The sequence below is a fragment of the Myotis lucifugus genome, unplaced genomic scaffold (assembly GCF_000147115.1).
Source record: "Myotis lucifugus unplaced genomic scaffold, Myoluc2.0 scaffold_159, whole genome shotgun sequence".
NCBI classification, from domain to species: Eukaryota; Metazoa; Chordata; class Mammalia; order Chiroptera; family Vespertilionidae; genus Myotis; species Myotis lucifugus.
This window is the reverse complement of record NW_005871207.1, coordinates 2828744-2855423: the sequence shown is the minus strand read 5'-3', so window position 1 is coordinate 2855423 and position 26680 is coordinate 2828744. Positions and strand designations below refer to the sequence as shown.

At 36.8% G+C, this 26680-nt stretch overlaps 1 protein-coding gene and 1 non-coding gene across 2 annotated transcripts in view; both read right to left on the bottom strand.

Annotated features, from left to right (window-relative positions):
- Window positions 1-5561: 5561 nt before the first annotated feature.
- The window catches only part of STAP1 (signal transducing adaptor family member 1), a 42292-nt gene continuing 21173 nt past the window's right edge, over window positions 5562-26680 (bottom strand). Inside the window, exons 5-9 of the mRNA XM_006095640.3 lie at window positions 25049-25221; window positions 23219-23347; window positions 17598-17667; window positions 13533-13629; window positions 5562-5623 (exon numbers count right to left, since the gene is read on the bottom strand). Coding sequence (XP_006095702.1) covers window positions 5562-5623; window positions 13533-13629; window positions 17598-17667; window positions 23219-23347; window positions 25049-25221 — 531 coding nt within the window. The remainder of the gene's footprint in view (window positions 5624-13532; window positions 13630-17597; window positions 17668-23218; window positions 23348-25048; window positions 25222-26680) is intronic.
- On the bottom strand, window positions 22623-22733 carry LOC111827404. Its single transcript, XR_002830942.1, has one exon. It is a non-coding gene; the product is annotated as a U6 spliceosomal RNA (small nuclear RNA).

The window sequence follows — 26680 nt, the reverse complement described above, 5'->3', positions numbered from 1 at the left end:
CACAACAACTGGTCGCTATGATGCGCTCTGATCATCAGGGTGCAAATGCTCAATGCAGGAGCTGCCCCCTGTAATCAGTGTGCTCCCACAGGGGAAGCGCCGCCCAGCCAGAAGTGGGCTCACGGCTGGTGAGCACAGCACAGCAGTGGACTGCGAGAGGGCACAGGCCAGGCTGAGGGACACCCCCTCCCTCCCCCAGTGCACGAATTTTGTGTACCGGGTCTCTAGTAAGTATGTAATTACTCAATATAGAACCACTAGGTATGAGTTTGGCTATTTTACTTTTAACAAATTCAATAGGACATTGAGATCTTGGAGATTATAGTAGGTAATGAAAAGGTAATTTGTGTTTATTTTTGTATTGCTATGTCCTATCTTTTTTGTTTGTTTATATATATCTATATCTATATATACCTATATATATCTATATATATATATATATATAGATATATATATATATAGATAGATATATAGATATCTTTATTGATATTTACAGAGAGGAAGGGAGAGGGATAGAGAGTTAGAAACATCGATGAGAGTGAAACATCGATCAGCTGTCCCCTGCACACCCCCTGCTGGGAATGTGCCCGCAACCAAGGTACATGCCCTTGACCGGAATCGAACCTGGCACCCTTCAGTCCGAAGCCGGCGCTCTATCCACTGAGCCAAACCGGTTAGGGCCTATCTTTGTTTTTTAATTGAGAAACAAATATTCAAAAAATATATTCAAAAGAGTACATAAAATATAAATACACAGTTTAAGGAATCATTTTAAGGTAGCTATTTGTATAACCAGCTCTCAAATCATTAGAACACTGACAGCAGCCCAGAAACTCCCCTTGTAGTCCCTTCCTAATCAACCAGCTTCTCCCCACATAGCTTCTGGCAATAATACTACCCTAGTTCCTGTGATAACTATGTCATTTTTAATTCTTGTTAGTGTTACCACCTATGTCCGCACTTAAACAATGCCATTTATACTTTTTGATGGTTTTGAACTTTTATGTAAATGGAACCATACTGTATTCTTCTGTGGCTGCTTCTTTCATTGAACAAGGGATTCATTCATGTTGTTGCCTGTAGCTATACTTCATTCATCATCATTGTTGTATAATTTAACTTTGCAATAACATACCACAATTTATTCATTCTATTGACTGCAGACAATTCTGATGTTTTTAGTTTGGGGCAATCACAGTTCCCAATGAACATTATTATATGTATCTCCTAGTGCAGGTGTAACAGGAATAGGATTGCTTTGTCATAGGGTATTTATATCTTAAATCTTATTAGATAATAACAGTTTTTCCTGAGCAGTAGAGATGTCCTGTTTCTCAGCTATGCATACACGAAACACAGTTTATTTTTGTATTATTATTTATTAATTGTATTATTTTTTCATACAAACAACTGTAAACCTACTTTTGCCCTGCTCTATATATATAGCTATACATACATATATATATCTATAGGTATATATACATCTTTTTCTGAATTTTTTGGCTCCTTTTCTATACTTGTACTGTCTATTGTCTTCATCACTATAACAAATATATTGTTTTTTATATTTGGCAGAACTAGTCCTTGTTGTTCTGTAAGACTGTCTTGGTTATTCTTAGCCCTTTGTATTTTCACTTCTCAAATTTCTATTTGCAAATATGGAAATCTGTCACTCTTACAGTTTCCAATTGTCTTGCTGTAATTTTCAGTCTTTTATCTACCTGAACATGAAAACCATTATTTTATAGTCTGTGTTTAATAATTCCCAAATCTGAAATTCTCTTGGTCTTGTTTTTATTTTTCTTTTGTTTCTGCCAATCCTCATTTCTTATATTTTTGTGTGTCTTTCTATTTTTTAATGTATGCCAACACTGTATTTGAAAAATTGTAGAAACAATTTGATGCCCAGCATGATCATTTTCATCCTCCACAGAATTTTTTCATACGCTCTACCAGATACTTGGGCACTAGTAGTTTGGGATTATTTTTACCCAGTTTTAGAAACTGAGATTTTTCTGAGTTATTCATGTCACTCAGAGCTGAACTGTAGACTGTAGTAGTGCTCTTTCTTCCTGTTAACCCTTACTCCTACAATCCAGAAGGGTTGCAAAGTGTGGGCTGGGGTTAATAGGGCCCCCACCTCTTGGCTGGCACTAGATTCAACCTTTGAATCCCTAGCCCCTTAGCTGTTCTCAGCTTCTCAGTGGACTCTTACTTACAAATTTTCCAAAGCTCTCAGGGAACAAGTGATCCCATACAAAGGGTTCACCTTAATGAAGTTCTATTTTTCCCAGATATTAGCCTGATAATTATTCACTGACAATTCTGATGCCTTCCCAACATTTTTAAAATATATTTTGTCCAACTTCTCTAAATATTCTCAAATAAGAATGTTAAACTAAATTTACCTAGCCACTTTATTTCTTAACTGTTGATTAGTGTAAAATATAATTGATTTCTTTGTATTGCTTCTGTATCTGGAAACTTACTAAACTCTAATGATTCTTATAATTATTTGTAAATTCTTTTGGACCACCTATATAATCTTGAAAGAGGGACAGTATTTAGTCTTTTTTTAAGATTCAAATTTTGTTTTTGTTAATCTTCTCTGTTGTATGTTACTTTTCCATTATTTTCTGCTTTTATCAATATTGCTTAGTTTTTTCCTATTTTCTTTAGGGTTTTTTTACTATTCTTTTTTTCTAACTTCTTGAGATGAATGCACTTCATTCATTTTCAGCCTATCTTCAAACATATGCATTTAAAAGTTATAAATATCTCTATATTACTATAATATTTTATACTTACATTATATCATACTCTAATCGCTGTTGTAGCCACATTCCACAAATTTTGATATGTATGCAGGGTGTGACAAAAGTAGGTTTAGGTTGTAAGTATGCAAAAATAGTTTATTCTTGTATTATTATTTATTAATTATTGTATTATTTTCCATACGAATAATTGTAAACCTACTTTTGCCCCACCCTGTGTGTGTATGTGTATTTATTTATTTATTGTTAATATTTAAAATATTTTCTATTTTTCATTAGGAGTTCCTCTTTGACTCTTGATTTTTTTAGGATAGTGTTTCTTCCTATCAGCCTAGAGTTTGAATTTTGGGGCTTTTTAAATCCAATTTGATAATTTTTATCTTCTAACTGGAACACTTAGGCCATTTATATTCCATGTAATTACTGATAGATTTATTTCTGCCATTTTATTTTATGGGGATTTTCTGTTCTGTGATTGTTTTTCTCTAATTTCTTACCTTTTAAAATTTGTATTTACTTGGTTTCTTTACTCCATTTATTGCCAATTCTCTCAACTCTAGACACCCTTTGGTATTCTGAAGTTTTGGAAAGTACATTTCTCCTTTGCCATTAGGCTTCCTTTAGGTTCCATAAATAGCACTAGAAGGAGACTAGAATGCTGGACAAATGGAGAAGAGACTTACTTTTACCCTTTCCATTTGCTTCCTGATGTCAGCATGCTTTTCTGCCAGTGGTTGTGGTTGGCTTCTAGGCACTAACTCTTCTCTGGCACTCTGCAGGGTATCTCATCTCGGCTTCCAGTTCTAACAATCTCACTCTCTGCCCTTGAGTGTTGTGTGCCTTGCTGACATTTTCAGTCCTACCAAGACCTATTTAACCAATTCCTTAGGTTAAATTCTTTCTTAATATAAATGATATAGTTTCCCTTTTCCTAAGCTGTACACCTTTTTTTCTTTACTAGTTTAGCAGCTTTTGTCTTTTGATAATTACCTTATTTTACAACATGCATATACAGATTAAGACTAAAGTGAGTCATTATCTTTACCTTTTTGCAGATTATTATAGTTTCTGAAAATGGCCACAGCAATATTTCCAATCTCACATGCTCATCTAGAGGCTTGTCACACACTCCCAACCCCCATCAAGAGATAGAGTCTATTTCAACTTCCTTTGAACCCAAACAAAATTTTTTTACTGCCTCAGCTAATATACACTGAGTGGCCAGATTATTATGACCACCTGACATTTGTAGGCAAATTAGCTATAATTTCCCGCTGAAGTTGCTAGAGGGCCAGATCATTATAAACATCTGAATAGCACAACATACCTAAGTATCATTGCTGATCAGCTTCATCCTATCATGTTGATGGCGTATCCCAATGGAGATGGCTTCTTCCAACAAGACAGTGCGCCATGCCACAGTGCTTGTATTGTGCAGGAGTGCTTTCAAGAACATGAGGGAGACTTTACCTTGCTTAGGTGGCCCCCATAATCACCAGATCTCAATCCAATTGAGCATTTGTGCGACAAAGTTAAAAGAACCATCAGGCAGCTGGTTCCACAATCATCAAATCTCACAGAACTGGACAGTGCTATTCATCAGGCATGGTGTCAGATTCCTCGCATCACCTTTCAACATCTCGCGGAGTCAATGCCAAGAAGAATCACCACAATATTGAAGGCAAAAGGTGGCTCAATGAAGTACTGATGGGGTGGTCATAATAATCTGCCAGTCATAATAATCTGGCCACTCAGTGTAACAGAATGCAGCATATGTAACACTGTATGATTTCCAAGGTTAGGTCATAGAGGCTTTCTCTTGGCTCTTCCTTTCTTGCTTGCTGACTCCCTCTTTAAAAATTCAACCTTGAAATCCAGACATCATGCTGTGAGGTAGCCTAAACTAGGAGAGAACAGCCCCAAACTACTACCATCATCAGGTGTCAGGAGTATGAATAAGCAAAACTTTCAGACGAGATTGGGCACATTCAGGGTGGTATGGCCGTAGACTGTAAGCAAAACTTTCACATTTGCTGTGCCCTTCCAATTACCTGACCCACAAAAATCCATGAACACGGATTGTTTATGCAACTAAGTTTTGGGATTATTTATTATGCTGATGTAATAACTAGAATAATGCTCTAATTTCTACTTGCATACTATAGTCATATATTCTATTTCTGTTATGCATTTTAATTCTGTTATCTTTTAATTCTACAAGACTTTATTATTTTGCTTATAGAATCAATGTTTATATTTACCTACACAATATCACTTTCTTTGCTCTTTATTCTGTTTTGTAACTCAGGCTTGTCATCTGGGATACATTTCTATTGGGAATATTTCCTTCAGAGTTTTAATTTGTGAAAGACTGCTCTGGCATACTTGCTTATGATTCTTTTGTATGAAAAATCTTTATTTTGCCATCATTCTGCAAATATATTTTTGCTAAATGTAAAATTCTGATTTGATGTTTATTATCTTTCAGCACATTGGAGATATTTTTCTACTCTCTTATGACTCCCCCTGTTGCTGTTTAGTCAGCTGTCAGGCTAAATATTAGATCTTCAGAGAAATCTCTTCATCTGTATTTCTTTTATGCAATTTAATTATTATGTGTCTGGATATAGATTTCTTTTATAAATCCTGTTCGGGGTTTGTTTGTGTGTGTGTGTTTTTTTCAGCTCTTTGAATCTAGATTTGTCTTTTTGGTTAGTTCTGGGAAAGTCCCAGTTATTTGTCTTTTACATTTATCAAGATTCATAAAAATGGTTTCCCCATTTTATTTCATGCAATATGTAGATGTTTCTTCAGCTTCTCTCTTTGCCCTTCTATCATGGGTTCTTGGCCTAGAAATTGTGGGTGGAAAATCTTGATTAAATAAAGATCCAATATCGAGGAAAAGGGTAGTTCTTGATTTGCAGCATGAATTAATTTTCCTGCTTGTACTTGAAACATTGGTGTGGTGTGTTTAATAAAAGTTAGTTAATTAAATACTGAATAGTTAGATGCTTTTTTAATTCTTATTTTATCCTTGACTTATAGCTTAGTTCCTAATAAATTTTTCTCTAGGGAGCATTTTTTCCTTGCTGGTTAGCTTAATATCAGTTACCTATCCTATCATATTTTTAAGTGGTTTTTAATTTCTGAAGTTGGGAAAAATACATTGAGGCAATATCTTTATTCTGATTCTATCATTGCTCTTGCCTTTTATGTCAAGAGAACGCTGAATGCTGACATGTGTTGACACGAAACAAAATCTCATTTATTTTTAATAGTATTTCTTTGTAAACACCTTAACTTTCTCCAAGCCTCCTGATTTTAACCCTTAGGGCTTTACAACTTCCATTTCCCAGTTCAAGGCAACTTAAAGCCAAGGGCTCTAGCATTCCTACTGTACCCCACTCAGCTATGAGCCCAAACTCCTGAAACAATTTAGGGCTCCCCAGTTTTCTTAAAACTTCAGCACTGTTTGTCAAGATAGGTTTTGGCCTTTTTAATTTTTCTTAGAAAGTACTATTTCCACTCGCATTTACTGTTCCAGTTCACCCTTCTATTACCTTTCTGCTTTTGAAAGAAAAGTATGTCATTCTACAGAAGATAGTCTAATTATTTGAGTCTCTCTCCATGTGTTCCTCTAATTCCATCAATTTATGTCATTTCAAAATCTGAAATGCAAGGAAGTTGAGTAATTTGGCCTGATCCCAAAACAGACTGAATCAGTTCTATTTCTAAAAGTATTGGAATTTTACATGAACAGCCCATTTTGTCATCCCTTTCCATTTCCTATTTTTTCCACTCCTGCTCTGAAGATGGCCCCTAGTCCAGGCGCTGCACTGTAGCTGTGGCAGCATGAGCGCCTTAACAAGTTCATTCTAAAACTTATTCTGAAAAGCAAAGAAACTAGACTAGACCAAACAATTTTGAAAAGAACAAAGTTGGACTTGTACCTCCTGATACCAAGAATTACTGTAAAAATATAGTAATCAAGGTAGCATGATATTGGCAAAAGGGTAGGAACATAGATAAATGGAAAGCGATTCATAAAAATATGATCAGTTGATTCTTTACAAAGATGCAAAGGTGATTTAATAAATAATGGGTGATTTTTTAAAACAAATGTTGCTGAACAATTACAGGCCTAAATGCCAATAAAATTAACCTTGATGCATCCCTCATACCTTAAGCAAAAATTAATTGCAAGTGAATCATAGACCTAAATGTAACACATAAGACTATAACACTTCTCAGGGGGGAAAAAAACAGCAAAAAAATCGTTGTGGTTTTGGTTAGTCAGAGAGTTCTCAAATACAACACTAAAAGTAAGGAAAAGTTGAAAATTTATACTTCATCAAAACTGAAAACTTCTGTTCTTTTTTACTTATTAAAATAATAAAAAACAAACAAACACAATATTCACAAATTATATATTTGACAAAGGACCTGTTTTTAGAACATGCATAGAAGTATCAAAACTCAGCCACAATCAAACAACCCAATAAAAATATGGACAAAAGACTTAAACAGAGAAACCAAGATGGCGGCATAGGTAAACACCGGAAATTGCTGCCTCGCACAACCACTTGAAAAATACAACTAGCCCTGGCTGGTTTGGCTCACTGGATAGAGCAGGGGTGGGCAAACTTTTTGACTCGAGGGCCACAATGGGTTCTTAAACTGGACCGGAGGGCCAGAACAAAAGCATGGATGGAGTGTGTGTGTGAACTAATATAAATTCAAAGTAAACATCATTACATAAAAGGGTATGGTCTTTTTTTTTTTTAGTTTTATTCATTTCAAACAGGCCGGATCCGGCCCGCGGGCCGTAGTTTGCCCACGGCTGGGATAGAGTGTCGGCCTGGGGACTGAAGGGTCCCAGGTTCGATTCCAGCCAAGTGCATGTACCTTGGTTGCGGGCACATCCCCAGTAGGGGGTGTGCAGGAGGCAGCTGATCGATGCTTCTCTCTCATCCATGTTTCTAACTCTCTATCCCTCTCCCTTCCTCTCTGTAAAAAAATCAATAAAATATATTTTTTTAAAAAATACAACTAAAAGACAAAACAGACATCATCCAGAACCACAGGAAGGCTGGCTGAGTGGAAATTCTACAACTAGAAGGAAAGAAAAAAGCACGCTGAGACTCAGAGGAGGTGCAGAAGTAAAGTGCAGAGGTACGGAGGCTCGAGCACACACTGAAAGGGGCTGGCAACGGAGGACGCCAGTGTCTTTTGCAATCGGGAGGGAGGCACCAGCACCCCACGGCCCTGACTCCAGTTCCGGGAGAGTCTCTGGGGACCCAGACTCAAATGGGGAGAAACTGGACTGTCTGGCAGCGGGCGGAACTCGAGGGCGGCTTTCTCTCAGAGGTGCTTGCAGCGATTACCAGGACACTGAGACCTGGGACCTCTTAGGGCAGGACTGAGGATCAGCCATAGCTGTTTGCTCCGCCCTGTTGATTCCCTGAGACCCCACCCCACCCAAGCTGTGCCCAGAGGCTTTTGCATGTGAATGGGCTGGCCCTTTGAGATCTAAAATTACCTAACAAACTGCAGCTGGGTCAGAAAGACCCAGAACATCCAAAAGAAGGCCCAAGGCCCCACAGCAGCTTGCATTTCTTCACAGCTGGGCCTCATCTGGGCACCTCCAAAACCCAAACAAGGAAGAGGAACCTCCAGATCTCTCCGTAGCTCCTGCTGGGTAGCCTCAGGCAGAGGCTAAATTAACACCTCCTTAGAGATCCAAGACCCTGTGTACCCAGTGGTCAGATTGAGACCATCCAGATTATAACTCCTCAGATCCATAAGGGACACACTCAGGGGGCAGACTCAGTGAGCACCAAAGCCCCACTGAAGCAAGTCTTGCCCCAGAAGGGTGTCTTCAGCACAGTTCTCCCAGTGTAGACACAGCTGATTCTCAAAGACAATTGGCCTGGAGGTCAATTCCTCCCAGGGATACCTACAACAATCAAGACTTAACTACAACAAGACTGTGCACACAGCCCACAAAGGGGTGCACCAAGAGTGTCCACCCCCAGGTAATTGGGGAGGCTGAGCCACTGGGCCCTATAGGACACCTAGCACAGAAAGCCACTCTATCAACACAGGGAAGCATAAAAAATGCAGAGACAAAGAAACAGATCACAAATGACAGAAATGGAGGAAAGCAAACTACTGGATATAGAGTTCAAAACCACGGTTATAAGGTTTTTCAAGAATTTTCTAGAAACCGCTGACAAATTTAGTGAGATCCTTGAGGATATGAAAAAGGACCAACTAGAAATTAAGCATACACTGACTGAAATAAAGAATATTATACAGAGATCCAACAGCAGACAAGAGGATCCCAAGAATCAAGTCAAAGATTTGAAATACGAAAAAGCAAAAAACACCCAACCAGAAAAGCAAAAAGAAAGAGGAACCCAAAAATATAAAGATAGTGTAAGGAGCCTCTGGGACAACTTCAAGCGTCCCAACATCCGAATTATAGGGGTTCCAGAAGAAGAGAGAGAGCAAGATATTGAAAACCTATTTGAAGAAATAATGACAGAAAACTTCCCCTACCTGGTGAAAGAAATAGACTTACAAGTCCAGGAAGCGCAGAGAACCCCAAACAAAAGGAATCCAAAGAGGACCACACCAAGACACATCATAATTAAAATGCCAAGGGCAAAAGACAAAGAGAAAATCTTAAAAGCAGCAAGAGAAAAAAGTCAGTTACCTACAAGGGAGTACCCATACGATTGTCAGCTGATTTCTCAACAGAAACTATGCAGGCCATAAGGGAGTGGCAAGAAATATTCAAAGTGATGAATAGCAAGAACCTACAACCAAGATTACTTTATCCAGCAAAGCTATCATTCAGAATTGAAGGTCAGATAAAGAGCTTCACTGATAAGAAAAAGCTAAAGGAGTTCATCACCACCAAACCAGTATTATATGAAATGCTGAAAGGTATTCTTTAAGAAGAGGAAGAAGAAAAAGGTAAAGATGAAAATTATGAACAACAAATACATATCTATCAACAAGTGAATCTAAAAATCAAGTGAATAAAAAATCTGATGAACAGAGTAAACTGGTAAATATAATAGAATCAGGGGCATAGAAAGGGAGTGGACTGACAATTCTCGGGGGGGAAAGTGCTGTGGGGGGTGTGGGAAGAGACTGGACAAAAATTGTACACCTATGGATGAGGACAGTGGGGGGGTAAGGGCAGAGGGTGGGGTGGGAACTGGGTGGAGGGGAGCTATGGGGGGAAAAAAGAGGAACAACTGTAATAATCTGAACAATAAAGATTTATTTTTAAAAAAAGACTTAAACATATTTTACCAAATTCAGGATATGATTGACAAAACATGAAAAAATGCTTAACATAATCATTAGGGAAATACATATTAAAACCACAGTGAGACCACTATATACTTACAAGAATCTTTTCTCTTTTTTTTTAATGACAATAAGTGCTGGTGAGAATGCAACTAGAACGCTCAAGATATGGATAGCAGAGATGCAAAAAGGACCATTTGTGAGAAGAGTTTGGCAGTTTTATATAAAGTTATACACACACTATCCTTAGAGATTTATCCAGGTGAAATGAAGACTTATGTTCACACAAAAATCTTTATAATAATATTTATATCGGTTAATTAATAATTGCCCAAAACTGGAAACCCTAATACATTTAAATTGGTAGGTAGATTTAAAAAAACTGGTATCTCCATACAGTGAAATACTATTCAGCTTTAAAAAAAGGAAGGTATACATGCTATACTTGTGTGGATCTAGACATTATGATGAGTGAAAGAAATCAGTGTCAAAAGATTCCATACTGTGATTCCATTTATATGACATTGTGGAAAATGCAAAACTATAGGAATGGAAGACATCAGTAGTTGCCAGAGATTGACAATAAAAAAGGCTGAGTACACCCAACTGGTGTGGTGCAGTGGTTGAGCACTGACCTATGAACCGGGAGGTCACAGTTCAATTTCCAGTCAGGGCACATGCCTGAGTTGCTGGATCGCTGGCACGGGGAGATCAATGATTCTGTTTCATCATTGATATTTCTCTTTCTCTATTCCTTCTCTGAAATCATCTTCTATAATAATAAAAGGGTAATATGCTAATTAGACCGGACATCTTCCAGACATCATTCTGGACGTCCTTCCTGATGAAGCCGGGGCCCAAGGGAAGCCAGCCCGGGTCCCGGGTGCTGGAGGGAAGCCAATGCCAGCATCCGAGGGAAGGAAGGCCTACTCTTGCACAAATTTTTGTGCATTGGGCCTCTAGTAAATATGTTTTGTTTTTTAAAGTTTAAATTTTAAAGAGAAAGGGCTGACTACAAAGGAACAACATGAAGCCAATTTTTGAGGTGATGGAACTTTATGTGTCTTGATTGTGGTGGTGGTGGTTGTCAAAACTGGTAGGACTATACACCAAAACAATTGTTGTATGTAAATTAAATAATTTTTAAAAGAAAGAAATATAGTCCCTGTACATAAAACAACACACTTGGAATTATTTATTCACTTCACAGCTTCTGTATTAAAAGCTCCAACAAGGCAGATCCTCGGTGTGGTTTAGTTCATTGTCGTTTTGTTACAATGTTGATGCGGTGCTGTAGGAACTTAAGTCTTGTTTATGTCAATTAGCCGATGATAAAATTGGCTTTGTTAAACATTTTTTTTGCTTAAAAGTGCAGACCCTGTCAACAACTTCCATGAGGACTTTCTGAACTTTATTCTCAGTACTAAGGATTTCTAGCCCAAGGACATGTAGCTACCCTTCTCTCCTTTAATTGCTCTGAGACCTCATGTGAGAGCCTAAGCTCAAGGCTTAGAGACCAGGTGAAAAGCCTGGTTCAGTCCAAATTGCTGATGCACAGAATCCTGAGCAAATAAAAGGTTTGTTGATTTAACCACCATGTTCTAGGGGTGGTTTGTTGCACAGCATGTTTTGGGGGTGGTTTGTTACATAGCATTAGGTAACTTCACAATTTATGAAGGAGGCCAATTACATTGGATTCCGCTCCCCACCATCCTATTTTTTCTATTTATTTTAGAGATGTTACAGGAAATCCTTCGGTCTCTGGAAAAGAAGGGGGGGAAAGCATTAATAGTATTAATAGCTCATTCCCAGAGGTTTCTGTTAGGTAGTATTAACCTGCATAAAGCCCAGGTAATGTATTATGCTGGCCATATCTATAGCAATGTGTTCATCCCTTGTGCTTATGCTTTAAGAGAAATGCTCAGATATTAATGTACAGAGAAGAGCAAGATGAGAGTGAGGGTGCTGAAGGAACCAATACTTTATAGATGACAGATTGGGGGGAGAGGGACATGTGGCTAAACCCTGTGTTGTCTCAAAACCAGAAAATGAGTTAATATGTAGAAGTTGAAAGAATGTCTCATAGTCAATATTAAGGAAAAATTCTCTAATATGAGAGCTTACCAAAAGTGAACTGTGCTGCCTCAAAAATCAGTGAGGTGACTATAATTAGAAATTTTCAAACAAGCTGGATGATCACATCTGAGAGTTGGTTTCTGTACTGAGTGCAGGTGATTCCTATAATAGTAAAACACTGTACTGGATAATTTTCTAAAGTTCCTTTAGACTGAGGTTTTTTTTTAATTATTTGGCATCACAAGATTTATAGCCATATTTTAAAATTTAAAACATTTTTAACTTGCTGGCCCCCTTTTTCTATATATATAGTCCTCACTCAAGGATATGTTTTTATTGATTTGAGAGAGAGAGAAGGAGGGGAGAGAGAGAATCAGAGAAAAACATTGATTAGTTGCCTCCCATATGCGCCCCCAAATGGGTATCAAAACCTCAACCTCTTGGTGTACGGATTGACGCTCCAACCAACTGAGCCACCCAGCCAGGGCAAACTTGCTGCCCTTTTAATTAGGGAGATTTTCCAGATATGCCCGGATACAGGTAGCCAAAGTTGTTTTTCCTCATAATCTGTAGGAACAGGGACTTGTTTTGATAACTGAATCCAAACAAGCTGGGAATATTTTTATCTCTCCTGCTTACAGCTTCTCAAGTGACCATGTATCAAGGATTGTTTGAAAGGATGGAGAGAAACTCACAACCAGCCTATCCTTCTCTGCCAAAAAAAAAAAGTACAAACAGGGCCAGTTTCATGGTCAGGTGAACTGTACACTTTTATAGGGTCCCATGCTTGGTTTAACAAATTCTGTAGTTAATTCTGGCTACTATCTATAGTCTTTATCTGTAGTTTCTTACCATTCACCCACTCCTTGTTATCTTGCACTCTGACTTCTCCCTTTATGGTTGAATAAGACCTCTCTCAGGTCATCTATTGCCCTATGGCCAATTCCCACGGTCTTTCTTTCATCCTCACCCATTCACCCATTTTAATGTGCCTAAAGCATTTGACACTGTTGACAGACCCTATCTTTAAATTTCTTCTTTGGTTTACATGACTATATCATGGTTTTCTTCTTATCTCTGAATTTGATAAAGTCAAGTAGAATAATGCAGTGAAGTTAATAGTTATAGCACATGCCTCAGGGTTTTTCTGTAGAATGGGCCCATCCTCTATCCACCAGGATATAGTGGTACTCCCTTATTTTCACAGGGTCAGTGACAAAACAATTTCTAAATGGGTAAATTTAAAAGCAGAACTACAGTCCTACCTAGTAGATATTACAAACCATATACAGGGTTTGGTTTTGTTTTGTTTTTTTTGGCTTTGCTTTCCTTAATATAGAGATTAAATGAAGAACATACCAAGGTTTTCATCAGTTGAATATATAAATGGTCGTAAATTTCCTCGAGTCTCCTTCATGAAATAATCAATGACGCTAAAAAGGTTTGGAAGTGTTACCTGTATAAAGAGAGAGAGAAAGCTTAGTGTCTCCTGTGTAAAGATGAGGAAGAGAAAGCTCAACTAAAATTTAATGGAGATTAACTGTGTATTCTCTGGCCTCCAGAAAATCGTATCCATACCTCACTTCAATGGCTTACTGAATGGCTTTGCCTACCCATGCATTTTATTTCTCCTTTATAATCATAGCTTATTTCCTGTTGAAGTATTACCCCTTTCCTATTGGATACGTTTTGGTGGACATTCATTAGGTACTCTTTGCTCTTTCCCAGTTTTTGCATGAGTGTGGCTCAAGTTAGGTCAGAAATGCTCCCTTCCTGAAATTTGAACTAGAGTAGAGGAACAAGGAAGGAGAGTAGATCTCTAATCAGATAATGTTTATTATAGGTAATTGCTTCCTAGTCCCTGGTTTTCTAGCCTTCCAGTCATCCTATGTTCGTACATTTAATTTTGCTTCATTTGACTATAGTTGGTTTCTTCTGCTGGAAACAAACAGAAATTAGCATTTTAATAACATTGTAATAGGATAATTTGCTTGGCTAGGAATAACTGAAATGCATTGCTATTATGTGTATTTTTGTACAAGTAAAATCAGATTAAAGCTGAATATCCTTAGTAACCTTGAAGAGGAAAAACATTTTTCAGAAAGTGACAAATCTGATTGAGGGGTAGGGTTTGGGGAGTGTGGAAGGTGAAAGAATAATTCAGACTATTAGCTTTCCTTATACTGAGAACTGTTTGGGCTAATGACAGATAAATGTGCCCCATTCACCACTTGCAGAGACATTCTTTTTCCTGACCATTGCTTCCATTCACTTGGCTATTCGTGTTACCCTTCAGCAATATAGTTCTCTGCTTCCTTCATTAGAATTTTTGAAAACTCCCAATCAGGCATGGACATGAAAATGGAGAAGCTCTGGGAAGCATTTATAGCAACAGTTTATGTGGGGTATATGAATCAGCAGCTGCCTTACTTATGGCAAAGGTCACTACTGCACTCTAAGGGTTATGGTCAAAACATAAATTCAACCATACTGACCCTTCTCTGTTTGATCAACATAATGGGCATGGAGGGGCAGGAGAGCTAGCTCAATTTTAGAAAATATATTGTCAATATCTTCAAGAACCATAGGTTCCATTTAAGTGATAGTACTTTCCTGGTCCAGTCTTTCCATCAACTCAGCTAAGATCACATGCCTATCTTCCCTTTTTTTCAGCATCCCGAACCATAGGTCATGTTACTATAGTCTCATTGATTGAGACCAGTGTACCAGTAAATACCCATTTTTCCACCTGTACAACAGGCATTACCTCAAGGTAGTGATGAAGAATAAATTAAATGGCATATGTAAAGTACTAGCTCTGCCTAACAGAATATGTAGTGGTTATGATATTACTAGAGGCCCGGTGCACCCCGATCAGGGCAGGCTGGCCAGGGGGAGGGGACATGGGAGGTTGGCCAGCCGACCCCGCCCCCATCAGGCCAGTTGGCCAGCCGCAGTGCGTGTCATAGCGACCAGTCATTCCGGTCATTCTGGTCCAGTTGTTCTGGTTGCTTGGCTTTTATATATATAGATATCATTAGCCCCATGATAAGTTTATTGGGGTAGAAGAGGGGTTACAGACAAAGACAAACCCCTTTTTTAAAAAAATTATATTGGTTTTTTGAGAGAGAGGAAAGGAGACAGAGAGAGAGAGAAAGAAATATTGATTTGAGAGGGAAACATCAATCAGCTGCCTCCTGTACTCGCCCTACCAGGTATCAAGCTGGCAGCCCAGTGATATGCCCAGATCAGGAACCATACCAGTAACCTTCTGGTGCATTGGATGATGTCCAACCAACTGAGCCCTACCAGCCAGGGCAAAACCCTTTCTTTACTCTTATGTTGCTATTAAGAGGAAGATTTCTGAAATTCTGCATGGTGGGTATTAGAGGACTAAGCATTCACAGCTTTTTTTCCCATTAGAAATAAGCACATTGAAGAAAGCCCAGAAATACACCCATGCCTATATGGTGAATTAATGAAAGGAGGCAAGAATATCCAATGGGGTAAAGCTAGTCTATTCAATAAATGGAGTTGAGAAAATGGACAGATACATGAATGGAACTAGATGACCTTCTTATACCATATGCAAAAATAAACTCAAAATGGATTAGAGAGTTAAATGTAAGACCTGAAACCATAAAACCCCTAGAAGAAAACATAGGCAGTAAACTATCTGACATTGCTCTTAGTAATATATTTTATTTTTATATATCTCCTTGGGCAAGGGAAACAAACAAAAAATATAAACAAATGAGACTACATCAAACAAAAATGTTTTTGCAGAACAAAGGAAACCATCAACAAAACAAAAAGACGGCCTACCTGTTGGGAGAAAATATTTGCCAATAATACATTCAATGAGGAGTTAATATCCAAAATTTATAAAGAACTCATATAACCCAATTAAAAATGGACAGAGGACCTGAATAGACACTTCTCCCAAGAGGACATAAAGATAGCCAATAGACATATGAAACGATGATCAATGTCAGTAATCATCACAGAAATGCAATTAAAACTACAAGATATCAATCACCTCACACCTGTCAGAATGGCTATCATCAATAAACCAACAACTGTTGGTGAGGATGTGGAGGAGGGGGAACCCTCATGCACTGTTGGTGGGAATGCAGAGTGCAGCCACTGACTATAGGAACACAGTATGAAAGTTCCTCAAAAAATTAAATAGAACTACCTTATGACCCAGCAATTTCACTTCTGGGTTTTTATCTGAAGAAATCCAAAAACTAATTAAAAAAGATATTTGCATCCCTATGCTCATTCCAGCAGTATTTCAAATAATCAAGATAAGGAAGCACCCCAAATGCCCATCAATAGATGATTGGATAAAGAAGTAGTACATATATACAATGCAATATTTCTCAATCATAAAAAAGAAATCTTACCATTTGAGAGAGCATGGATGGACCTAGAAGGTATTATGCTAAGTGAAATAAGTCAGACAGAAAGACAACATAATGATTTTACTTACATGTGAAATCTAAAGAACAAAATAAAGAAACAAACAAAATAGAAACAGGTTCATAGATACAAAGAACAAACTGATTGTTGCTAGATGAAGGGGGAGGTAGATTGTGGGGTTGGGTGAAAAAGGTGAAAGGGATTAGAAAGTACAAATTGACCTGGCAGGTGTGGCTCAGTGGTTGAGCATCAACCCATGAATCAGAAAGTCAAGGTCCAATTCTTGGTCAAGCCACATGCCTGGGTTGTGGGATTGATCCCCAGTAGGGGGTGTTCAGGAGACGGCCAAGCAATTATTATTCCCCATCATTGATGTTTCTGTATCTCCCTTCCTCTCTCTGAAATCAATTGAAAAAAAACACTAATTTTTTAAAAATTATTAAAAAGTACAAATTGGTAGTTATAAAATAGGCATGGGATGTAAAGTACAGCATAGGGAATATAGTCAACAATGTTGTAATAACTGTGTATGGTGCCAGGTGGGTACTGGACATATCAGGGGTATCACTTCGTAAAGTATATAAATATCTAACCACTATGCTGTTCACCTAAAACTAATATAAAATAATATTGAATGTCAACTATAATGAAAAAATAAAATTTAAAAAAATAAGCACATTGAAATACTTAATTTGGAGGATGTAAAACAACTGATAAACAAAATATATTTCTCTCCCGGAAACAACTATAGTGATAAAGATTTACAGAAAAAGAAAAATGGAAAGAATTTTTAGCAGATTATCTTCTATTCTGCCTCATCCACCTGCTCTTGCATCTCATTTCTCACCCTGCCACCTCAGGGCTCCTTGACATGGCTGTTTTTTTCCAGCACTGTTCCTAGCCATGGAGTCTACTTTTCCACCTTTCTTTGTGTTCTATAAGGTAAGTGTGAAAGGAAGCAGAAGAAAATTCATGAACAACAAGGAAATAGCTACTTACAGGTTTTTCCAGTTCAATAGTGTAGCTTTTTCCTACCCTCATCACTTTGTAGTGCTTGATTCTTGGCATGCTAAAATGGAAAAAAAAAAAAAGGTTAATATCCATTTGAGTATACTGTTGGGTCAAATCAAACTAAAGTGAGTATAACATATCACCTGTATAGTAAAACCTATCTTTCAATGACTAGGGGGAAAAATGGTGGGGTTTTTTGTTTTTCTATTTACCTGGTTCTTTATATATATATTCTCTTTGGGGAGTTATACACTAGGGATATAAGAAACCTGGGCCATCGATTGGTTGGATGAGAAAAAATAATAGGGATAAATACAGGAATCAAGAACTGACAATCTTTTAGGCAGAATTATACTTTTAAATGCCTAAAACTTACAAAGTAGACATCATTATAAAATCCTAGGTGGGCATATACAAATCAAATACTTATTCTCTACATTAACAGAGAAATAGAAAGAACTACTGAAAGCAAATTACCTTTTACTCCAGTCAGAAAGCTCTCAATGACTATTCTTCCTGCTTGCTTATATACCATCTTGGACTTCGAGGTATGGAAAATGCTAGGTGTTAGGTACTATATGAACACTTAGGTGTGAGAATGCAAGTACAACAGATGAATCTTAATGTCTTCCTCTTCTGTAGTCACATAGCACTCTAATACTAAATTTGTGCTATTTTATTGACTATGAATTGCTTAAGAACAAGAAGCACATTCTAGTCATTTTTTGTATTCCAGCTTCAGGCACACTGTATTTGTGAAACTTAATTTTAAAACTGTAGGAGCCCACCTCATAGTGCTATTTGCTAGAACTAATTTATACTGAGAGCATAAGTCAATGTCTATGCCAGTTAGTTTTGAACAACAGTATGTTTGCCTTGAATTCCCTTGATTCATATGGAAACAAGTGTCAGGACCAAGACTTTAGCTAATGTTGAAAAGTAAACAGCATTTATTGCACTGCCATTTGCCTGAAAGACAAAGTAATCCAACACCTGTTCGATTTACTGAAGCTGCTAAAGCAAAAGTGTCTACCAGGTTAAGTTTTATCTACAGAGCCTCCTACCTTTCTCATCCCTCCTCCTCCATTTCCAGGTCACATTTCTCTAGGACTGAACTACACTTCTGTTCAAGGGACTCACCCTTTCCTCTTCTACTGTTACATTCAAATCTTCTCTCAATTGCATATCATGTTGGGAAACAGCTAATAACTTTATTCCAATGGTTTATTCTAGAGCTTTACTTTCAAAAAATGGGATAAAACTTAACCAACCCTCTCCCCTCCTAAAAAGGGGGAAAAGTAAAAAAAAAAAAAAAAAAAGTATTTCTTAATGCTGAACCTTCAGGAATCAGTTACAGACTGAAGAAAACACTTGTGGACAGAGGAGGTCTTACAAGGACCCTCTGTTGGGATGGTTGGCTCTGGCTTTATCTTTATCCCTACCATGAAAATCAACCTTATAATCATACAGTTACATATGAAAACTCACACCAAATCCATTTAGAATTCCTGTATTCCTATGTAATAAGTGATTATCATAACTTGGAAGATTGATAGAAAGCTTGAAGGGCATGGCCTTTATAACTAGGAAGATCTAGGTTCACACTCTGGTGTTTTGTAAGCTCTCTGAGCCTTCATTTCTTCATCCATAAAATGGAGATGGTAATGCCTTCGTGCTTAAGGCTGTGTTATGAATTATGTTTGAAAAGTCCTTTAAGTTAGTAATTTTTTTAAGTCTCAGCCTCTTCGTTTGTTAAACATGGAAAATACTGTCTGTCTCTGCCTTTATTGTGCCTGAAGAAAATGTTTGTCAAGCACTCAACATGCACCCATAAATGGTACCCTATAAGTGGGGACAGTGATTGTGTTAGTAATAACCATCATATCATCATTATCGTCATTCATGGCAAAGCTGTGAAAGGAAAAGTAGCAAAGGTTAACAGGGTCTCTTGGAACTTCTGACTAACAGGACTAAGTTCTGAAGCAGAATGGTAGAAAAAAAATTCCATTCAAGTCACTTAGGCTTTGACTCTTATTTTAGACCTTTGTTTTTCTTTCACATTTTGTTTTTCCAAAGGAATAAAGAAAGAGGGACAAAATGAGATTGATAAATTTGCTATATTGAAGTTTCATGTGTATGACCTCAAAAAGGAAGTAACCTGTCTTTAAAAAAGAATGTGTGGCCTTACATATTGTTATAAATACCTGTTCTCAGCTTTTGACCTCAATTTTTGCAAAGGAATGAATTTTGGGTAACTATTTGCTACTGCTTTCTTGGTCAATGGCTTTCCAAAGTGTAAACTAGTATACTGCTAGCTTGCCACATAGTCATAATTATTTTTAGAAAACCAAACCAAACCATGAAGTTTGTTTTACGAATAGCTTTATGTCTTATGAATTCACACACCATTGAGCTGGTTAAAGGTGGATGATATTTTGCATCAAGAGAGGAGTCACCTGATAATTTGACATTGAATGACTTTTGCTTCTTCCTGTGAACTACAGTCTTCCCTCCCACAGCTGATATGTGAACAGATGGAGATAATTTTTACTTTCATGATATTTTGTAAACCAACTTGTCTTTTTTAGCTAGTGTTTAACCAGACACACTCATCTAAACTTCATAGCTGACCATTTCTCCTACAACCTGTAAGAGAATGAATTAGTTTTGTGGGTAACACAGGTGCTTCCTAATAGTCTAGATTTCTGCCAAGTCTTCACATGAAGCTCTGTAGTCAATTATACTACTCTCCACAATAGCTATCCTTTAAAATTAAGTAATCTGTTAAATAGAAGATATTAAATCTGGGCATTCTAAAATATTAGAGAAGACATATAACAATATATATGTGTGTGTGTGTGTATATATATATATATATATATATATAAATATATATATATGACTCATATATATATTATTTTCTTGGTTGGATTGGTTGGATTTCCTTATGACTCATAAGGAAAATTTGTACAGTAACAGCTAAAACATGTTAACCATTTTCATGTTTTTCATGTTATAAACTATGTCTCAAAGTCTAAATAAGCTTATACTGACTACAGTATTAGAATGCTCTAGTTTAAGCATTCTAGTTTACTCCTTGCTTTCTAAATATGAACTTTTTGGGTGAGGGGGTGATTAGTTTTATGAAATATTATATTCTTATGACCATCAGCTGTACAAAAGTATGAACTATATGAATTCAAACTGGAAGTGAGTATAGTAAAATTAGAAATACATAACTTTGAAATGAACTCCTTTGCTTGACTCTTACGAGTTTAAATATAATACAAATATACATATAAGCTGTGACATTAAGTTCATATCCTAAATATAGAAACTACTTGCATTTCGTCCAAAACCACATTTACAGCAGAAAAAACTTTATTTTTTCATAGCTCACTTGTACAGAAAGTACAGTGCAAAAGTTGGGCTAATTTAGACTACCTTACAAGAGATCCAGCTACTATACATAGTCTTTAAAGAGCTGTTAGGTCTCAGGATTTTGTTTCATGCAGAATAGTAACATAGGGTTCACATGCAAATCAATCAAACAGCCAATTCAACAAGAAAGTAATATGAAGTTCATCATTCTCTTGTGTGATCTAGTTTACTTTCCAAGCAGTTAGATGGTTTCTTTTTTTAAAATCTGCAAGATAAATTTTAATTTAGTTTTTTATATTTCATATTTTTAAAGTGGAAGTAAACAGTTAAAAACATTCTATATTTTATGTGATACTCAATTTCCTAAACCCTGGAAAAGGATAATCTCCTTAATCAGGATATACTAAACAGAAAATCCAGGAGTTCTAAGTTCACTGATATTTGATGGCCATTCATAATTTTTATTTATGTTGGATTTGCATCAAGATAGTCAATTAAATGATAAATTATAACTGAACTATATTCATTGAAACTCATTCATTCTGAATGTTAGTCTATAATTTTAAAAAATAATAAACCCAAAAGATTAAATTGACATAGATATTTATTGTGGAAAACACACATGTGAATGTGTGCGTGCACATGCGCACATGACACACATTTTCTTTTACTTCACACACAGAACCAGATTTACCATCTAACATTCTTACCACTATTCAATGTACATGGCTAGTGTATACAGAGTAATTGGCAAGTGAATAAAGCTGATTAGACCATGGCTCATACTAGCCATGCAGCCATAATGTCATAAGTTTAATTTTTTCCTGTGATTGTTTTCTTTTTACTGCCTTTCTTCATTGTCAATGTCTTCATATTTAATCTCTTTAGAATTATTGATATTTGTGGTAGATAGATTCATTGATATATTCTAGCTTAAAAATGTAATAGAATAATACCCTCAGGAAAAAAATAACAAATTCAAAAAACAAAGTTCTGTTTATGATTTTTTGTGAATAAGAATCACTTATTGAATATTTTCATATGGGACAAAAACCTTTATATGTAGATTATATTATCAGTAGTGAAAATGTTAACTAAACTAGAGATCCTATTGCAATACAAATTTTCATAGACTGAGAGCTGAAGTGAACCTTAAAAGATCCAACCACCCTAATTACACAGAAAAATCAACTTGTGCATGTAAATGTTACTTACTTTATCAAGCATAAACCGTTTCACCAGAAAGAAATTATTAGCCTTGACAAGAGGCTCCTATGGTCCTTTTCATAGTCACTTCTTTACTCATCACACTCCAGTGGCCTCTCATGTCATTCAGAGTAAAACCCTTGTCCCCACGATGACCTGTAGGGTTTGCACATCAGTCCCTACCCTACCTCTGGAATCTCATCTCCCACCACTTTCTCCTAGCTCACTCCACTGCAATCACCAAGGCCTTTTCTGTTTCTCGAACAAAATAAGCCTCTCCTGCCTCTGGACATAAGCACCTGCTGCCTGGAATGCTCTTGTCCCAGACACGGAGGTTTGTTCCCTCACTTCCTTCTGGTCTCTGTTTAAATGCCAGCTAATGAAATAGGCCTTTCCTAAGCACTCTATATTAAAGCAACATCAACTAGAAAAATTTTCTCTTTTTTAAAAATATGAAACACTATGCAGGGGCCATGCTAATCTTTAATCTTCTCTGTGTCATGCCAATTTTAGTGTATGTGCTACCAAAATGTGCACATAATTATTACCTCTGAGATTCCCATTTCCCTCATCCTGCTTTATTTTACTTTCATAGGCCTTATTACCTTATGTATGACATTTTTGGTTACGTATTTATTTATAGTCTGTGTCTCCTTCAAGTATGTAAACTTCCTTAAACTAGGGATGTTGTTTTGCTCACTGCTGCATCCTCAGTTCCTAGAATATTATTTGGTCCATAGTAATTGCTCAATAAATACTTGTTGAAATGAATGCATGCATGAATGAATGAATGAACTATATCCAGGACCAAAGTAATTTGCTCATTCTTCCCTACTGCTAATATTAGCCTTGGCTCAGTCTTTAGTATTGCTTATACGTGTTTCATCCCCTCCCTATTTTTGTGGTTATATTCTTAGCCCCAACAAAACACATAGAGGATGCTGATCTGAACTTTATGACTCTGCTTTCTAAGGTGATATCATGCTTTTAATAATTCCATATGTTTTTTTAATTAAACATACTCTATCTCCTGCCGGATAGTGATGGAGAAGTTTCTGCTGTCACTACCAGGCCTCAGGATCATATTTCCCAGTGAAGGATTCTTCTCAAGCATCTCAGTTGCTTCTTTCCGAGACACGGCATAGAAACATCTACAGAGGTGAGATCAAAACAGACTTTTTAAAATGGATAAAGATCATGACTTGAAAAAAAATGCTTCTGAAGTAATTTAGAACTGCATTTATTAACTTTTCTTAAAATCCCCAGCTTTATTATAACTGCATTGATATGATTATAATTATTATTACAAGCCTGTTCCACTATAAATATGTGTATGCTTATAGCCCTCCTCCCCTCATCCCTCCAAAACCTCATTCTCTCACCAAAGGGGACCTGAAAAATTATCTACTGATCAGTATATTATCACTATTACCATTTGAAAACCTAAGATAAAAATTAACAATGTATCTCCATTCTCAGTTTATAATAATAGGCTATTGGATTGGATAAATAATATTTGTTAGTGGTTTCTTTCCAGAGATACAAAACATCTCTATACATGCTTCTGTAGTTCGCCTTTCTTTTAAAATAACTCATATTTAAGAGTACATCTTAACTCACTCCATTTGGTAAAATATGGATTTCTTATAACATTGGTGGTGTTTTTATGTGTAAAATCTTTAAGAAAGCACCTCTCATTTTTATAGTATACTAGTATTACTAGTATATTGTAATCAATGAAATATGTAGTCACAGAAAAATATCTGGAAGGATATGCAATATACCAAAATGTTAACAGCAAATATCTTTGAATTGGTGAGCAATGATTTTAGTCTTTTTATTTATCTGTAAAATCATATATTGTTTTATTGAGCATAAAAGAAAAAGAAGCACTCTGTGACTTTTAACCTATCAGTCTATGAGTCATTGGTTTCAGCTAAACGTTACAGTGGGCAGGTTTCAGTGATTATAGTACAAAAGAACACGAATCAGAACTTGATGTCAAAGGTGGTACCAGGGCAAATTTCACTGGTGAGAACTTGACCAAGATTCCAGAGGAAGAGGTTCACAATCTTAGTCACACTCTTTAACAATATAATGGTAAACAATAGAGATGGGATGTTGCAAATTCAGCGTGTTCTATGTCTCTTCATTTTTCCAACAACACCTTACCCACTTTACACAGGGCCTTCAAAGTACAGCGCAATGACTACCCAATGATTGAACAGTTGCATAGAATATTCACTTATTTTTTAATTGATTTTATTAGAGTTACATTGGTTCACAAAACCATTTAGGTTTCAAGTGTACAACTCAATGAAACATCATCTGCATGTTGCATTGTGTGCCCATCGCTCAAAGCAAAGTCTCTTTCCATCCCAATTTATCCCCTTTTGCCTACCTCCACCTACCTCCCCCCTTCCCCTCTGTCTATCACCACACTGTTGTCTGTGTCTATATATATAGTGTGTGTGTTTTTTTAATTCATTGGTGTAATTTTCTGGTAGAAGATCAGTCAATCAGAGAGTTGCATAGTGAAAAAATATTGCTTCCTTCCTTCCTCAAAGCAGTTTTTATTTAGGTTTAAACTTTGGAAAGAATATCTGTTTAGTCTGAAAGTGTGGGTGGAAGGGGATTTCCTGTGTGGTAAGAGAGATGGTTCAAATCTGCATTTTGCATTTTGTTGATCATGACACAGAAGAGGAAATGTGGCATGCACTCAGAAATATGCTGTTTATCCACAAGACAGCTTATTGTCCCTGGTTTAATGAGGTCATTGACTAACTCTCCTTAACAAATAGAAATTAACATTAACAATCTAATAAATAAACTGGAGTTAATGGTGCCCTTACGCTGGCATAGGGTTCAGTACATCCACATAATCCTCTATTGGTTCCCTCTCTTCTTCCGGAGATGTACTTGGCAGCCGCTCTGTCTCAATCCTCCTTTTCTTTTCTTTCTCTAAGACTTCGTGCAGTCTAATTACTTGTCCAGGAAGGAGTGACACATGTTGGGGAACTGACAGCTGAAACCAATTAAAACAGTAAGCAAACAAGAAAGAAGGCAAAATAACTAACTGATTTTTAGCCAAGATGAGCCTGTTCTGGTCCTAAGGAGCTTCAGTTACCTGACAGAGATGGGTGGGTAGAATCAAGAATAGACAATCTTGATGTAAGGCAGGTGTCCTAAAACAGCCTCTAAACCAGTGGTTCTCAACCTTCTGGCCCTTTAAGTACCGTTCCTCATGTTGTGACCCAATCATAAAATTATTTTCGTTGCTACTTCATAACTGTAATGTTGCTACTGTTATGAATTGTGATGTAAATATCTGATATACAGGATGGTCTTAGGCAACCCCTGTGAAAGGGTCGTTCGACTGCCAAAGGGGTCGCGACCCACAGGTTGAGAACCGCTGCTAAACATCTAGAACCTGCTTAGGGTGTCCAGTGTTCTTCCAGGAAATGTCCCTTTTGGTCAGACCCCAAAGCAAAGTACTACAGGCTACTTCACATAACAACAGATCTCATGTTTTCATTCTGAGTGTACTATTTCTCACTGCCGGGGAAGTCCCAGAGCACCTGCAAAGTGCATAGCTCTCCCACAGGTAACCTAGAACTATCACCACCAACCATATGGTAACACGGGGTTGAGATGGCACTGTTCATTAGATGACTGAGAATCAGCAAGCGGAGGTCTATATTTTGGTATGCTTGTGTGTATATTTCATAGTTTTATTCACATATTACAATTATGTTACTGCTCTACTTACTACTGCTTTTTAACCTTTTCTAGAGATGTATGTACATATATATGAAATTCAAAATAAAAATTTACTATAATTTTTATAGTACACAATAAAAATTTTTTAGGGTACACAATACAAAGGTTTCAAGAATATTCATCTGGATAACTAAGCTAACTAATAATCAGTAGGGCTATTTTCTTATATACCAATCCAGAAAAAAAATAATAGAATAAGGAAAAATTAATGAAACAGCTGCTCCTTATTTATTACCTATTATGTCCCAAGCAATGTGTTATTGAAAATCCTCACAACAATGCTACAAGATAAGAATATTACTTTACAAAAAAAGAAAGAAAGAAAGAAAGAAAGAAAGAAAGAAAGAAAGAAAGAAAGAAAAGGAAGGAAGGAGGGGAGAGAGAGAGAGAGAGAGAGAGAGAGAGAGAGAGAGAGAGAGAGAGAAGAAAGAAGAAAGAAGAAAGAAGAAAGAAGAAAGAAGAAAGAAGAAAGAAAGAAAGAAAGAAAGAAGAAGAAGAAGAAGAAGAAGAAGAAGAAGAAAGAAGAAAGAAGAAAGAAGAAAGAGAAAGAAAGGAAGGATGGAAGGAAGGAAGGAAGGAAGGAAGGAGAGAGAGAGAGAGAGGAGAGAGAGAAGAAGGAAGAGGAAGGAAGGAAGAGAAGAGAGAGAAGAAAGAAGAAAGAAGAGAAAGAAAGCTCAGAAAGAATAATAACTAGTCTGGGTCCA